The sequence below is a fragment of the Tympanuchus pallidicinctus genome, unplaced genomic scaffold, assembly GCF_026119805.1.
Source record: "Tympanuchus pallidicinctus isolate F22 unplaced genomic scaffold, pur_lepc_1.0 scaffold8, whole genome shotgun sequence".
Lineage (NCBI taxonomy): Eukaryota > Metazoa > Chordata > Aves > Galliformes > Phasianidae > Tympanuchus > Tympanuchus pallidicinctus.
The window spans coordinates 8,337,084-8,353,218 of NW_026294802.1; the positions used below are offsets into that span (position 1 = coordinate 8,337,084).

Below are 16,135 nucleotides of genomic sequence, written 5' to 3' on the forward strand. Positions count from 1 at the left end.
CTTCCATACTGTTGATGTGTATAAGGTCACTGAATATCAGTGTAGTTGGTCACCTTGAACTTCTACTTTACTATGCTAGTTTTCAAAATTTAAAGATGCATTTCAGAACGTAGAAGAAAAGTATGTTATTTACAAAAAAATAAAACCAACAAAAAAACAAAACACCAACAAACAACCTTAGAAGCTTACGAGGAAGTATTGTGAAAAGGACCCAAATGAAACATAAATCTGCAGTGGCAGCTCACAGTGGCTGAAATTTGGAAGAAACTCACAACACGCTTATCCTGAGTGAGCAGTAGAGAGGCGTGTTACAAACAACAGATAGGAGCTGTTTAGTTACTGACTGTCGTGATTGTGGAAGGAGCTGTCAAAAACACATTTTCCCACACAGACCAGCAAGCAGAAGTTAAGGGCACCACCAACTCAGCCCTCTGAGCACAGAGATCAATGTTCAAACTACTTCCTGAGGGAACCATGCACAGAACCAGGTACTGCCTTGGTGCTGGGCTATTGCAGCTGGACCAACACAGAAATGACACGCTGCAATTGAAGCTGAACCTGAACCTCAACCTGTAACTTCATTAAGATGTTCCATTTCATAACCTGTACTGAAGTATGTGACAAAGGTGCCCCTAAACCACCTCTGTGATTGTTCTTTCACTCAGGCAGAGGGGGCTCGAGGAAGAGGGGGGTGAAGAGTATGAAATCTCACCTCAGTGGGCACTCATGGAAATACTGCTCAAAGACGATTCCTTGAACATCAACGGAGAGGAAAAATTAAATAACAAAAAATGGGAGAGCAGAAATTCCTTACTCTGTGAGTAGAGGAAGGCGAGGAGTGGGGAAATTCCAATCACACCTATTTCAAGGCTTAAAGAGAATATCCTACCATTGCACATCTGTTTTTTTCCCTGTCTTTCTCATCTGCCAAATCCCGTGCATATGAGATTCTACCACTTTCTCTGTAATTGCTGATGACCTCAGTCACAAGATAAAACAGCACAAGGCAGTGGAGAAGGGCTTGCTTTGCTTAAGGCATAAAGCATATAAACAACTAGCAGGAGAAGCAAAACATACTTTAGTACTGTAAAAGCTTTTCAGCTCAGTTTCATCTCACAAGTTAGAGCAGGTGAGAAGCGGAGTCAGGAAACTGCTTGCTCAGCTATGGCAAAAGCAAGAAAAGTCTGCCTTAGAAAATAAATTACATTCTAAAAGTTAAAAAAAAAAAAAGTTGGATGTCATACACGCATTAAAACAAAAGGTTAAATAAACCTCTCTGTGGTTTAGCATCAGAAGAGTTAAATAACTAGTTTAGCCTGTGAACTAAAACCACTGTTGTACTACATTAATCAAAGAGTGCTTGTATACACTTCATGCCACTTACCTCTAGCTCTACTGATCGCCTGAACTGAGCTCTGAGCACTTCTCTGATGGATTCACTGATGTTTTGGAGAACAGCTCTTCGGGCCAGCACTGGAAATTAATGTCAGTCAGTAAGTATACTTTAGCTTCACCTCTTGGGCTTCATCTCAAAGCTGCATTTTCAATAGTGTGATGCATGAAAAAGCAGACAATGAGATCAACTGCGTCAGACAAGTAAGACAAGGAAACAGGCAAAGGTGTGAATATATCCTAAAAAGCAACTTAAACTGAATACAGTTTAAGAAACTACAGGTTTATTTCCTCTAATTTTTTGTCAATATCTAATGTCTTTAGTATTCTAGTGTCAAGGAACCCTCTTAAGAGTCACCCAAGCATTCAAATAGGGTCTGAAACTTGCAGCAATCGGTCTGGTCTGCACACCAGAATGAGACTGCTGTCATAACACAGTTTAACTTTTGTAGGCAATGCATGGAATGCAGATGAAGTCAGAAAAAAGCCACAGCAAATATGCATCTACTTTTCTCTTAAATAGAAGTAAACAAACTTGGATTAGTGAAAGGGATATCCACTAAGAAACTGCTACAAAATCCCCATGCCCTTACAGATGCCATGTCTGCTTGAGACTGTAACTGAGGGCAAGGAAACAACTGAGAAGTGTGACACTGCCATTCTGCATCTATTTTCCGTCAGTACAGAACTGCCTACAGAACTGCCCAAATTATAGGTTAAAATAAATCTTCCTTCTTTCCAGCAGTCAGCACACCTTCATTTCTGGAGAATAAGATAATTATCACTTTGCTTTCCACATTACAACAAAACTTAAGGGCAAAATGCGTTGATTGCCACAGAGTATGCAGCATTTCTACAGTTGCCCTTGGTTAGTTCTCTGGTGCAAGCCAGGAGGAGGTAGGAAAACACCAAAGAAGCAAAAACACATGCTGAGACAATTGGTTCTGAAACACACTAATGTATTTTCTTCTGGTTAAAACCATGCCAAGTCCAATTGAAGCAAGCAGGAGATGGGGGAAAACACAAACATAAGCTGGTAGAGTAAAATGATAAAACAGTAACAAAATCCCAAACATTCTTTAAGCCAAATTTCCTCTTTCATATTCAAATATTATCTCACACCTGGGCTATTTGCAACAGTGTCAATCTCAAGGAGAAATTCAGAACAATCATTTGCAGAATGTTACTATAAGAATAATATTTGTTTTCAAGCAATCAAATTAAAAAGTAGCCTCAAATATACATACTTATATATACACATCAGCAGTGTTAAAACACAGCTTCATTCACTCTGCCAAGTAATTCACTGGCCTAGCAATTTCCCTTCATGTGAATTCTTCTATATTGAAAAGATCCATGGATTTACAGCTATTTGACTAAATTTTACACATTTCTCTGATTTACTCAAGTAGCCAACTCAACACCTGCAGTTTAACTACGGGCTCACAACACAGCGGTTTCTGAGAATGAAACAAAGACGTTGGTGGCCTCTCACCAGCAGTGACGAGGTACGCGTCAGGAATCGCGATGTCACAGACGTAGGGCTGCCTGGTGGTGCTGGTGGCAGAGGGGAGGACGGCGGCTCCGGGGCGAGTGGAGGTGACCAGAGGAGGGGAGGAGGAAACACCAGACCTGCTTGTGGTGCTGGTGGCAGTGGTGGTGGGGATGGTGCTGGCAGCAACTGATGCGTCAACATCACTGGCTCCCGTTGGAACGTCGTATCCCGTGGGAGGGAGGGAAGTCAAGGGAAATTGTGTGGGAACAAACAACGTGGTCACAGATGAAGATTCTGTAGGAGAGGGGAGAATGCTGCTGGCATCAGCATGCTGCGTCGGGCCGCCAGGGTCTGCGGTCATAAGGGCTGTTGTGTGAGTGCTGCTCTCGCTGAGGGATGTTAAAAGCAGCGTGGCCTCAACTGTAGCACCAATATCCTCATCTGAAGCCAGACCAGTTGAGAGTAGAGATGAAGACACATTTAAGACAGGAGTTGTTGGGAAGGTAGTAAACACAGAGATCAGATTTGTCTCATCAAACAGGACGCTGCTTCTAAGAGGCCCGGTGTCAGAAGCGGGCAGCACCAGGGTGGGAGCCATGGACCGCAAGGAGGAAGGGGAAGGCTCTAACTGAGAGGTAGCTCCTGGTACAGCTGAGGTAAACATGGCTTCGGATCCCACCGGCAATACTGATGGTGCTTCCAGAAACACAGACGAGTTGGAAAGAAAACTTGACGATGGCATTATTTCAGGTACATGTGCACTTGGAACAGAGGATGTATTTGAATAAAAGTACGAGGTTTGCCCGATAGAGAACAAAGACGCCTCGGAGTCAATGGCAGAGCTGACAGCGGTAGCTAAGTCCCAGCTGGAAACATCCTCAGAAAGTACTGGTGTTCCACTCAACAAGGTCTGAGGTAACGGTGTTGAGAAATCACTCTGCATGACAGAGTGAGAAGTTAGCACAGCTGATGACAAAAGTAAGTAGCTAGGTTCAATCAGAAATGGTGTTGATAAAATACTGGATGAAAAATCTGAAATATTTAAAGACAGCTCTTCCCCTGTAGATGTCTTATCAAATACAAATACGGATTCTGATGGCTTAAGTTCTGGCGACTCCAGCCAAGTTGTGGAGCTGACTGCAAGTGATGCAAATGGGTGGCTCACGATGGTCACAGACTCCAACAGAACAGTGCTGGTAATGGGATGCTCTACACGAGTGTTTGGTGCCAGTGACACAGTTCCTGTGACAGGCAGAGAAAACTGGACAGCAGAGATGTCCAGTGAGGTCTCATTGGGCAGCTCATGGTAAGAAGGAGAGCTTGCAGGTTTTCTGTCATCAAGAGCAGTGTCCACAGTGCTCAATAAAAACAAACTCGAAGCAGGGATTTCTGCAAATCTTGAAGAAAATGAAACAACTGGTCTTGATGGAAAAGAAGTATCATATATCTCAGGTGTAGGCTCTTCTAACTCATATTTGTCGGCAATTACAGTTGTAAACGGAGTTACGCCTTGTACTTCAGAGGCTGTGAATGACAGAGTTTCAACATAATCACCTGAGCCCACATCATGTTCTGGGGAAAATCCTGCTTCTTGCAGAAGAGAAATGGAGTCACAATATAAACACGAACTGTACGATCTCGTGAAAGGCACTGGGCTTATGAGCTCGCTATCAAGCTCAGATTGACTTGGTATTTCTGAATCAGCAGGCAAATTTGGTGCTGTACTAGAGGATTTCTGTGTAAACAAGCCGGCATTGAAAACTCTATCAGAGTAGGTGGACATGGCAGCTGAGTAACCTGGGAAAGCTGCAAATGGAAGACTGATGGAAAACAAAGCAGAATCAGCACTGGCTGTTGCAGCAACTGTGGCCCAAGGAATACTTGGAGCAGGGTCAGTCCTTACACTGACAGCTTCTGTTGCCCTGCTACTCATACTGGTGTAAATGTCACCACTTTGTGCTGTAGCACCTGCTGCAGCATGGCTATTTTCACCCAGCAACTTGAGATGGACAGGCGACCCCTCTGAAGTGGCCCCAGAAGGAAGAGATGTTACACTTCTGTTTATGTTTTCCCACATTGCATCCGCCTTCTCGGAAGGAACGGGAGTGAAATAAATACCTGTATCTGAAGGGTGCAATGGCAAGTGTCTGCTTGCAGTCAGTATTCCACTGTCTGGTACAAAAGGCTCCAACTCTGTGAGACTGGTAATGTAATCAAGGACAGCACTTAGTGGAGTCTTTTGCTGTGCTGTTCTCAAGATATCATATGGTGAAGAAAAGACAGATAATGAAGGTGTTAGTAACGGAGTTTCTAATGTTTCTCTTGGTAGCTCTACTGTATTAACTGAGTGATGATCTGTTAAAATTGCAGAAGACTTCAGTGGAGGAGTCCACTGTACCTTTGGAAATGGGTTAATAAATTTGTCGTCACTTAAGAATGCCTCATTGCTTGTTACGGAGAAATCTATCAATGGTGTACTTCTCCCTTCTGAAATTCTGACTGTTTCTTCTTGGTTAAATGAAGTCACATCGATGGGAGTGGTAACTGATGATAAAAGCGTTTGAAGAAAATTACTTTCTGGGGACTCCAAAGTACTTTTTGCTAAGGCCATTTGTGTTCTGCTGCCTGATATGCTTTGGTGCACCTTTGAGTCCATTGAGAAAAAGGAAAAATTTCGCTTCTCCAAGGATATCTCATCTAAATAAAAAGAGAAAGAAAAACAAATAAAAGCAGGTTAGCTTAAGCAGTAAGACTGGAAGAAGCAAACCTTCCAGAATTCTATTCAGAATTCAAGGCTACAGGCAAAACTGCCCAGTACTTGAAAAAGTATTACATTCTTCTGTGAAACCCCATTCCCTTTAAATGAGCGGAATGACAGGAGCTCCTCTCACTTGTCCCTTGACAGCAGCACCTCAGTGAGCTTGCAGAATGGAGAGCAGCTCCCTCTCACAAGGTTTCTGCAGGTCAGCTAATGTGCTCCCAAAGTAAGCAGTCAGAAAGGGTAATAAGGTACAATACAGATAAAAGCTTTGTGTAACTTCAGGGACTAAGTTTAGCTCTTCTGCCTTCTGCTAGCATCACCTCATTTCCTCCAGTTTTACTATTTCTTATTAGGCTCACTAGCAGATCTGTTCTCTCCCAAGGACCAGCTCCAGGAAGTATCAGAAATAAATGATACTGCTATTGATGAGAGATGAAGAGGGGTTCCCTTCATATGAGTCAGGAACCACATGCAAGTATTTGCTGACATAAAACATGTCCAGCAGTTATGTTTACATTGCCTGCTGTTAATCTCATTTTGGCCTGTAAATAGTTGTGGCAAATTGCTTCATTACACAATTGCCATCTTCATTCGCATCCTGCTGTAGGACTTCTTTGTTTACAAAACTTTCACTTCTTCAGCTTGCAGGACTGAGCTCAAGCAAGAAGGAGGAAAAGCTGTGATTTCAACAGACTTTTTAACAAGATTCTTGCAAAAAATCATGTATCAGTTGCACAACTTGACTATATTTTCCGCTCTTGCAAAAGTATTCTTGGATTGCACAAAAGACGTGCATACAAACTTTTTCCAGCCATGGATGTGTTTTACAAAGAAAAGATTTATTATTGAATATTTCTCTGAAATGTCTAGATGGGATTACTAGCCTTCAGAGTCGAATGTTCAAGGAAATCACAGAAAATTGCCCCCGGATATTTTTTCTAGGGTACACACAAAGGTTTCATTCTTACTTTAGCTATCCCCCCCATCATCCTGTTTTCCTAGCATTACTGTTTTCATACTGGAGCTTACTGACAGCACACGCTGAAAAAGCTGCTGGGGGGTGGGAATCCCAACCAATTAAACCACTAGGGAACAGCTGAGAATAAAAAAGCTAGTGTACACAGTAGAAAGTGCCTGATGGTGATACAGTAGATCGCTGAAGTGTAGCTACATTAGCAAGCCCTCATAGCATGCCTTGATCTCGGTAGTACACAGCAGACCTTTGCAGGAGCAGTTCACCTATCTGTTGCACACTGTTGCCAATTCAACAGCACTTTCCAAAAGTGATAAACTGCTGCCATCACCCCCTCTGCCCCTGTCTGCTAAATTCCCCGACACAATTTTTCAAGCGCTGACACACTGACTTGGTAAGTTCTGAACCTGCTGATCTGAGAAGCACAATTATAAGAATTAACACACACAGCTAATGCCTCTGTAACACTAACCAACTCTATTCAAATAGTACTGCTGTGATAATATGCTTCATTTTACAGATTCCATGTGCAATATTTTACAGTGTAACAGTTATCATTCTCTTAAGTAGACCATTTTTTCCTCCTGCAACTCACTGCAAGTACCGCTAGCTACATGACGTTTGTGGTGTGATGAAAGAAATTGCCTTAGAAAGATCTCAAGTAAAAAATAGATAAATAGACAAAAAGTTAATAAAAACAACACAGGCCACTCTTGCAAAAGCTGTGCAGGACAAATACACAAGTACATCCTTGACTTCTTCCTCTGGGCTCTGCTGCTGGAATGCAATGCAGCACAGCCGCTCTGAATAATGGCTTTCAGAAGTAAGTAACATGAGCAACAGCAAAAGCAGTCCCCGAGAGGCATGGGACCAAAGCAGAGATCCCCCTGCAGGGGCTTGTGATACCAGCCCCCCTTGCTGACAGAAAGGTGTCCTATGTTTTCTCTTCGTTGAAGTTCTTTCTGACCTCATTCCTTCCCTCGACTTTAGTTTTTGCCTTTCTGATGTTTTGAGCAAGCAGGGAGTTACTAAAGGAAAAGAATCACAAGACCATAAAACACGCACTGTCAAAATGAATCACTTCTCTCCCAGTACGCATAAAGGTATGCCATCAGTCCTTCTAGGTAAAATGCTGTTAAATACTGCCCATTTTTGACAGACTTTGGATACCTAGTGTTTGCTTAAAATGAATTCCAAATTATAAGCAAATGCACTAATAAAGATTTCCTTGTACATCATGGTTTCATGCTGTAACCCCCAGCGTTAATAACCTCTAAAGACAGAATGCACAGTACATGTGACATTACTCCACAAGATGCTTAATATGACTGGCAAAGGTGTCCACATTCTGATTACTAAGAGCAATTCTGATCTGTAAAAAGCTACAGGTGATGATAGATTAGCTGATTCTGCAGACGAAACAACTGCACTGTCTACACACACCCATGCTGTGCACTTTCATCTTCCTTCACCCACAGAGAGTCGCTATTATCTTTGCTCTATTTGACAAGGCAAAATCCTGCTGGAAGTGACTACAAGCCACAAAGATTTCCGTAGAGCTAGTTAGAATTACAGCATCATCAAGGTTGGAAAAGACCACCAAGATCATCCAGTCCAAATATCAACCCATAGTTGCACTGATAACAATTCAAGAGACATGCATAAGGCAAGGGCAACTCTGGCTTTAAATTCACTCTGACTTTACAGCTAGACTTTTGTTGAGAACCTGTGTTTTTCTTTGAAAGACACAGGAAAACAACTTCAGAGTAAAACATGGTGGGATTTTGTTTATTTGTTTGTTTTTAAGGAAAACAAAAACTACTGCCAGAGCACAGAGAACTTAGAAAAGCTAAGAGACAAGGTAAGAGTGCTGATTACTTGAAATGAGAGGTGTAAGATTTTGAAACAAAAACTCCCTGGCAAGTTTGCAAGCCTGTGTTCTATGTTAGTTGCTTCGGCTGGCTTTTTAGAAGCAGGGAGTACTAATGACATGCCATTACTAATACAAATTATTGTTTTCTGTCATCTTCAGCAGAACAGTACACTACTTGACTACCGCTTGTCAGAGCTACACATCACTCGGGCACAGATGGGACGTGCAGCAGATGTGCCAGGGAGCAGCCAGAGAGCTCACAAAGAGGAGCAGCACCGTGCTCTGAAGGAGGCGAAGGCACAACGCATGGCAATCACATCCTCATCGCTGCAAAGCAGCTGATCTGGCTATGCTGCGGGACAAAGGAGCTGGCAGACTGCACATGTTCTGCTGTACTTTAATGCCGTGACTGCACAAAGCTATTGATTAATATCAATGCTGACTTGTTTGCTCGCACAGCTGTTGTTGTTGGGTGACAGACTCACCATCCAGCAAGTGTGCTGCCATTGAGCCAGGCAATGGTGACAGGATGACAAGCAGGCAAGCCACACTCCACAAAGCTGGTAAACAACGTTATAAAGAAGGATAGCTTGGGAAGCCAAGCTGCGATGCTAAGCTACAGCAAAGAGGAGGGAAAAAGAACACTGGTGCAAATGATCACATGATCCACAGATGGCACCAGGACTATGCTTTCATCCAGACAAAGACATTCAGAAGCCAAAGGAGTGACACCAAAAGCAACATGCTAATGTGCGTCGGGTGGTGAACTCTGCTGCTTCTGCTACCCACCGAAACAGGCTGGAGGCTGAATGACATCAACCAGCACCAAAACCTGTCACTGGACACAAGGAGCCCTAACGCTGCATTTACAGAAGCATGGCCGTGCATCACAATACTGGCTGAATGTGGTGAATTCCCAGCAGCAAATGTCAAATTGCCAGAAAGCCACAGGTGTACATAGCCCAGGAACTAGGCTGGCCATTTTTCTAGAAAGCAATTAGAGAAATAGTTTTCATTCACTCAAAACTTGCAGTGTTGGAGAGAAAACTTGTTACACTCTATATACTCTATATAATAAAGCAAAACAACAAATTTGCAGTTAAATACATATAGATATGTGAATACATAAAAATATATGCTTATATATACACACACTATTATAAATGCAGGAGCTGAGATGTAATTTCAGCTCTGCCACTGATCAATTTGCGAATTCTATAAAAGTCACATCACTTTTCTGCACCCTGTTAGTAAAATATGTCAGTGGTACACTGCCACAACTATCAGTACCTATGAAAGCATAGTTAGCTTCCTGTCTTACAGAGATCTTCAATTACAAGTGATAGGTACAGACATAACAAAAGAGGAAAAAAAAAACAACATAGTCTTTACTTGTAATCAAATAAAAACTTGTGAATAGAAATGTTAGTTTTGTTGAGAAACTAAGTAAAGCCTAATAGAGTTTGAAAACACTAGAGAGCGCCAGAAAAGTAGTTCAACACAAAAATCATTTAAAAATATATATCCTGTAAATAAATGCAAGGATCTACATCATCAAGTTTTAGTGTCTCTCCTTTTTAAGCAAGGAGAAAACAGAGGCGCTATGGTAGACCAGCAGCCAATGCTACACACATTCCAAGTATTATGAAAAAACCCTTGACTAGATAACAGCTCCCAAATTAAAATTTTAGCTACAAACTGATTAGATGGCTCTCTAACTTTGGGCAGACTGATAAGTCACAGAATCATAGAATGGCTTGGGTTGGAAGGGACCACAAGGATCATCAAGGTCCAACTCCCCCACCACAGGCAGTGCCACCAACCTTCAGATCTAGTACCAGACCAGGCTGCCCAGGGCCCCATCCAACCTGGCCTTGAACACCTCCAGGAACGGGGCATCCACAAACTCTCTAGTCAGCTTGTGCCAGTACCTCATCACTCTCTCTGCAAAGAACTTTCCCCTGACATCCAATCTAAACCTTCCCTCCTAGAGCTTAAAACCATTCCCCCTTGTCCTCCCACCACTGTCTACCCTCGTAAAAAGTCCCCTCCTGTTTATAATCCCTTTTTAAATACTGAAAGGCTGCACTGAGGTCTCCTCGCAGTCTTCTCTTCTCTAGTGCTCCAGCACTCTGATCATCTTTGAGGTCCACCTCTGGACCCTCTCCAACAGCTCCACATCTTTTCTGTACTGGGAGCCCCAGGCCTGGACACAGTACTCCAGATGGGGACTCATAAGGGCAGGGTAGAGGGGGACAGTCATGTCCCTGTTGGCCACCCTTCTTCTGATGGAACCCAGGATACCATGTCACATCTCAAGGAAGCTTTCAACAAAATTTCTGCCATTCACCATGATTCAGATTTTTGTTTGAGAACTGTAAAGTCTGAAACTGTATTAACAGAATGTAGTGTGGGATAAGACCACCCAAGAGTAAAGAGGATGATAGGTGCAAATGTAAGTGAATAAATCGTCAACTCTTTCTCACACAGCTTAACACTTAATAACTTCTTTATTTAACAGCATTTAGCTCAGCTTCAGTCAAAAAGGCCGTGTACATATTAGATCACTATAAAAAATACCCACGGCTCTCTTGTGTAAGCCTGTGACTAATTTCTTAGGTGTCTAGCCTGTAGGAAAATACCAGTCACAGAGCACTGGCAGCTGAAAAGCTGTCTCCTTCTTCCTCCAGGAGACACTGAGCACAGACTGAGATGCATCAGCAACCATGTCAGCACAGTGATGTCAGGGCAAAGATAGGGCTGGGGGTCTTGCTCCTCAGCAGGGCCGCAGCAGCTCTCAGAGGCTGCTACTGCACATGTATGCAATGCTCTTTCCAGTTAGCATGTGTTGGGGCTGCATGAGGGGCAAAGAGCAAGAGCAGGACAGGCAGCCCTTTCCCAAAGGCGTTCATCTTACTGGGAAAGATCCCAAGCATCTCTCAGCATTTAAAATGCATGCTTGTGAATTTTCAGTATTGAAGGTGTTTATACGACATGAAAAACCAAAACAGAGAAAAGATTAAGAAATACAAATTTTAAGTCACAGCAGCCTTTCCTACTGCAGTAAGGTTGAAGGCAACGCTTCACAATCATAGAAAAGGCGGTACTGAGAGAAAAATAATACAGCTACCACAAAGCACATAAAGTGGGTGTCTACGTACGTGCAAGCTCACTTTGCACACCAGGGTTCCACAAACAGCCAAGAAAGAAGTGGAACATCTTGAAGTTGTTCTTTATCCACATGCAAACAGATGTGGCTCAGCTGCCACCCAGGTGCAAGTTTACATGAAATTCCCCCTCCTCCACAGCAAATCAACACAACTTTCCAGTTCCATATGAACAGAAAAGATGCACCAAAGCGCAAAGAGAGGCAGCACAGACAAACCCTCTCTTCCTTGCCAGCAGAATTTGATGAAGTCTTTGCAGAAAAAAAATATGTTTAGTAGAAGATAATCTGACTGCATTTCATACTTCTCTGAGGCAAAAAAAAACAAACAAAAACACCAATACTCCTCAAGCATTGCATCTAAAAGTGACTGAAGTACAAACTGACACCTCAATGAACCTATGCTTTTGCTGAAAACCACCGAATTAAAAAGCTATCAAGCAGTCTGGGATCTCAGTTTCTATGGATGACCTCATCAGGGAACTCAGAATCTTCATTCTGATCCAAGAATCTTCCAAATGTATCCGTGGCTGAGGCAGAACAGGACTCTTCAGTAGTTTACGGTAACTAGTAATTTAAAAGAAAAACAAACAAACCACCAGTCCTTCTTTATCTAGTACCACTGTAACACATTGTTTTGCACAACAGAGGAAAAATTTTGCAACTCAAGTGAAGCTTTTCATTATGCAAAAGACAACAGTATACAACAGATCAGACAGTAAGGACAGCAGAGAACACACAGATGGAGGGCAGAGCAAACACCTCCACACGCACACGCTCTATAAACATAATCACACAGTGAGAACTACTCCCCCCACACAGTAGTACTGCCTTAGCAGAGGGATGGGAACAAAAATCTGTTAAACAACAGCTTGTCATGACTGCAAAATACCTGCAAATCCAAAGATTCAAGATGTCCTTCCCTGAGTTACGGGTCACTCCCTACACTGCTCTTAACAAATTATTTTAATACCCAGGTGAGAATCATAGAATCATAAAGGTAGAAAAAAAGACCATCCAGTCCAACCATCCCATCCCCCCATGCCCACTGCCCACGTCCCTCAGTGCCACATCCACGTGGCTCTGGAACACCTCCAGGACGGTGACTGCACCACCTCCCTGGGCAGCCTGTGCCACTGCAGCATCGCTCTTGCTGAGCAGAAATGTTTCCTAATATCCAACCTGAAACTTCCTGATCAACTTAAAGCCATCTCATCACGTCCTGTCAGTTACCTGGGAGAAGAGGTCAATCTCCACCACAACTTCCTTTCAGGTTGGTGTAGAGAGCAATAAGGTCTCCCCTGAGCTCCTCTTCTCCACACTCCCCATGAGACTTGTGCTCCACATCCCTCACAGCTCTGTTGCCCTTCTCTGGACATGCTTCAGGTCCTCAATGTCTTTCTTGTAGTGAGGGGCCCAAAGCTGAGGACAGTACTTGAGGTGCAGCCACGCCAGTGCTGAGTACAGAGGGATGATCACTTCCCTGCTCCTGCTGGCTGCAGTATTTCTGATACAAGTCAGGATGCCAATGGCCTTCTTGGCCACCCGGGCACACTGCTGGCTCATGCTCAGTCAGCTGTCAGCTAACACCCCCAGATCCTTTTCCTCCACTTCTTTCCAGCCGCCCTGCCCCAAGCCTGTAGCACTGCATGGAGTTGTCGTGACCAAAGTGGAAAAAGCCAGCCATGACTATTCAAACCATTTTAATCATCATTCAAAGCACATTAATCATCCTGAAAGATGATTAAAAAAGGTATGAGAGAGGATGTCAAATAGACGGTGGTTTGATGTATTCCTACAGAACATCACCCGCAGCTGAGGAAAGCAACAGCTCTGTGCAGAGCTCAGTGCTCCAGCGTGGCTGGCCGGCCCTGCACACACACACACACACACACACACACACACACACAGAGCTGCAAATCAAACCACAGTTCAAAGTGTAGCTTTTGTTGGGAGCATTCACGCTTTTCTGGCATTTATTCGTATGTGACATCATCATGTGGGAAGCCATGTGTCAGAGATAAAGTACACACGAACTGGAAGTGGCTTTGCAAATGTTAATTCTAAGAAAAACACTCACCAGATTTGCTCATCGTGATAAGCAGGTCATGCTTTTAAAAACAAAAAGGAAAAACTGTATTCCCCCATTCAATTTTTTTTTTTAACTTGTTTACTTTCTGCAAAGCAAATTCATTTCTACTGCTAGTTTTTATACAATCAAATGATCACTGAGAAGCTTTCTGCCTAGGCTCAAGATTGCAGCTTCCTCCAAAATGCAGAGATACTGCAAGCTTTCAAAAAGATTGATGAAATTTATACCAGCCTATCTTTTTACAGATGACATCTATCACCGAGCAGTACTTTGTGTTCATTGCATATAAATGCTTTTAGGAATAGCATATCCTTAAAAGAAAGTGAATTTTATCTCTTAAATTGTGTTACTACCATAAAAATATCTAGAAGCAATGAAATGATGGAAAGTCTGAAGTCAAGCGCAAATATCTAATTAAAACAGAGCCTATGTGGTATCCCAGTAACCCAGTTATCCACAGGGACTCTCTTCATTGACATATATTCTTAACTGGGCTGTGCTGACAAAGGAAATGCATACCCTTGACTGAGCTTTCAGTTGTTCAGGTCAGCAGGCTCACCGCTTGTGCACAGTGTTGCTGTTCCCAAATTGCATTATTCAAGAGGAGTAAATGGATGCCCCAACCTATGACACCTAAAATTACTTCAACAAATTAATTTAGGAGACTGATGTTTCATTCTGAAAAAGCCAAAAATATTTTCAACCAGCAGAGTAACATCACTGCGTACTTCATACTTTACTCATAGCTACAAACTTGACTGCACCTGGCTCGTATCCTTGAAATATGCCTGCACACACTCAATTTTATAGCACCTACATAGAATCATAGAGTCATTTGAGTTGGAAAGTATCCTTAAAGGCCATGTAGTTCAACTCCCCTGCAATGAACAGGGACACCCACAGCTACATCAGGTGCTCAGAGCCTCATCCAGCCTGACCTTGAGTGTCTCCAGGGATGGGGCACCCACCACCTGTCTGGGTCACCTGTTCCAGTGCCTCACCACACTTATTGTAAAAAACTGCTTCCATATAACCAGTTCCAATCTCCTTTTAGTCCTATCACAGCAGATCCTGCTAAAGAGTCTGTCCCCTTCTTTTTTACAGCGTCCCTTAGATACTGAAAGGATACCTGTAAGTATGTAAATAATATTGAAAAGCTCTTATACAGTCAGATATGAAAGCATTTAGTAGCACTCTCAGCATTTGTCATTAGGCAAATCAGGTTACATGAGAGAGAATTCTACCAACTCACCTCAGAGGAGAGGGAAATATTAAGAAGTTGGGAAAGCAGAACAGTTACTGAGATGCCTTCATCATGATCTATAATCATCGAAAGAAATGGAATGTACAAAGAGATGGAACCAAAGTTCAAGAAATAGTCACTTCTTCAGTAGAAGTTTGAAATAAGTTTACCTAAGAATTTTCTTCAGACCCTTCAAGGATTTATTGGGCTTCACCTCGCTTGGAAAAAGAGGAATATCCCAGAAAAACCCCTGCAATAAATAGGGCCTTTCACTGTCTAATACCAAAGGTATTCCACCATATCTCATACCTATCAGACTTTCAGAAGTCACTTTACTGGGAACATTATTATAGAAGATGGAAAAGGTAACTAGTATTATTTCAAATAAAAACCAGAAACAAGTAAATAAAAACACCACATGGTTTTCTGCCCCTTCCTAGCAGACTGACAGGCTCAGGTTAGAGAGATTCATTAGAGGTCCTAGAATCTCAAATAGCATGTTTCCTTGTACAAATATCTCAAGATTTGGAAATTAATTCTGGTCTTTTCTGTCTTTTTCTCCTTAATAATATTCTCAAAATGAGACAAGTAAAGAAATCTCAGCTGTTAACATGTTTGAAAAAGGAAACTTGCTCAAAGCCTTTTCTCCCTTGCTCTCAGTGCAATGTAACATATCTAATCGCTGCTCCCAGAGCATTTTTCTGGAAACAGGTTATCCAGAGCAACTGCAGTCTGCTTTTTCAGACCTGCAGCCAAGTTCATGACTGACACAAGTGAGTTCAACACTGCTGGCTCCAGCAAAATTGCATCATCTTTTCCCAGTACTGGAGCAGATGCTTTGAGACCAGCCAGAGAGTAACACCCAAGTTATTAAGGTGTGAGTCTTCTACCTCTCAGCACCCTTAGTTGATTGAGGTGCGTGTGGCACCTGGAAATGAAGAGAATGAAGCTGTGAACACTGACATCCCCAAGCCCTGACTTGTGCATCCTGCCAGGTGCCAAGACCATCCTGTGATAAGAACGGGAGTTTCTGCATGGCCATAGAGACTGTACAGCCTTGGTTAACAAAAGAATGAATAAATAACGCATTAACAAGCGTGGCACGAATGCCTTGGAAAAGGAAGGGGTCTGCTGTTAGAA

At 42.7% G+C, this 16,135-nt stretch overlaps 1 protein-coding gene across 3 annotated transcripts in view; it reads right to left on the reverse strand.

Annotated features, from left to right (window-relative positions):
* Positions 1-16,135, reverse strand: part of KIAA1549 (KIAA1549 ortholog) — a 133,733-nt gene that overhangs the window by 66,669 nt on the left and 50,929 nt on the right. For all 3 annotated transcript variants that reach the window (XM_052667833.1, XM_052667832.1, XM_052667830.1), the window contains exons 2-3: positions 2,888-5,584; positions 1,385-1,473 (exon numbers count right to left, since the gene is read on the reverse strand). In XM_052667833.1, coding sequence (XP_052523793.1) covers positions 1,385-1,473; positions 2,888-5,584 — 2,786 coding nt within the window. The remainder of the gene's footprint in view (positions 1-1,384; positions 1,474-2,887; positions 5,585-16,135) is intronic.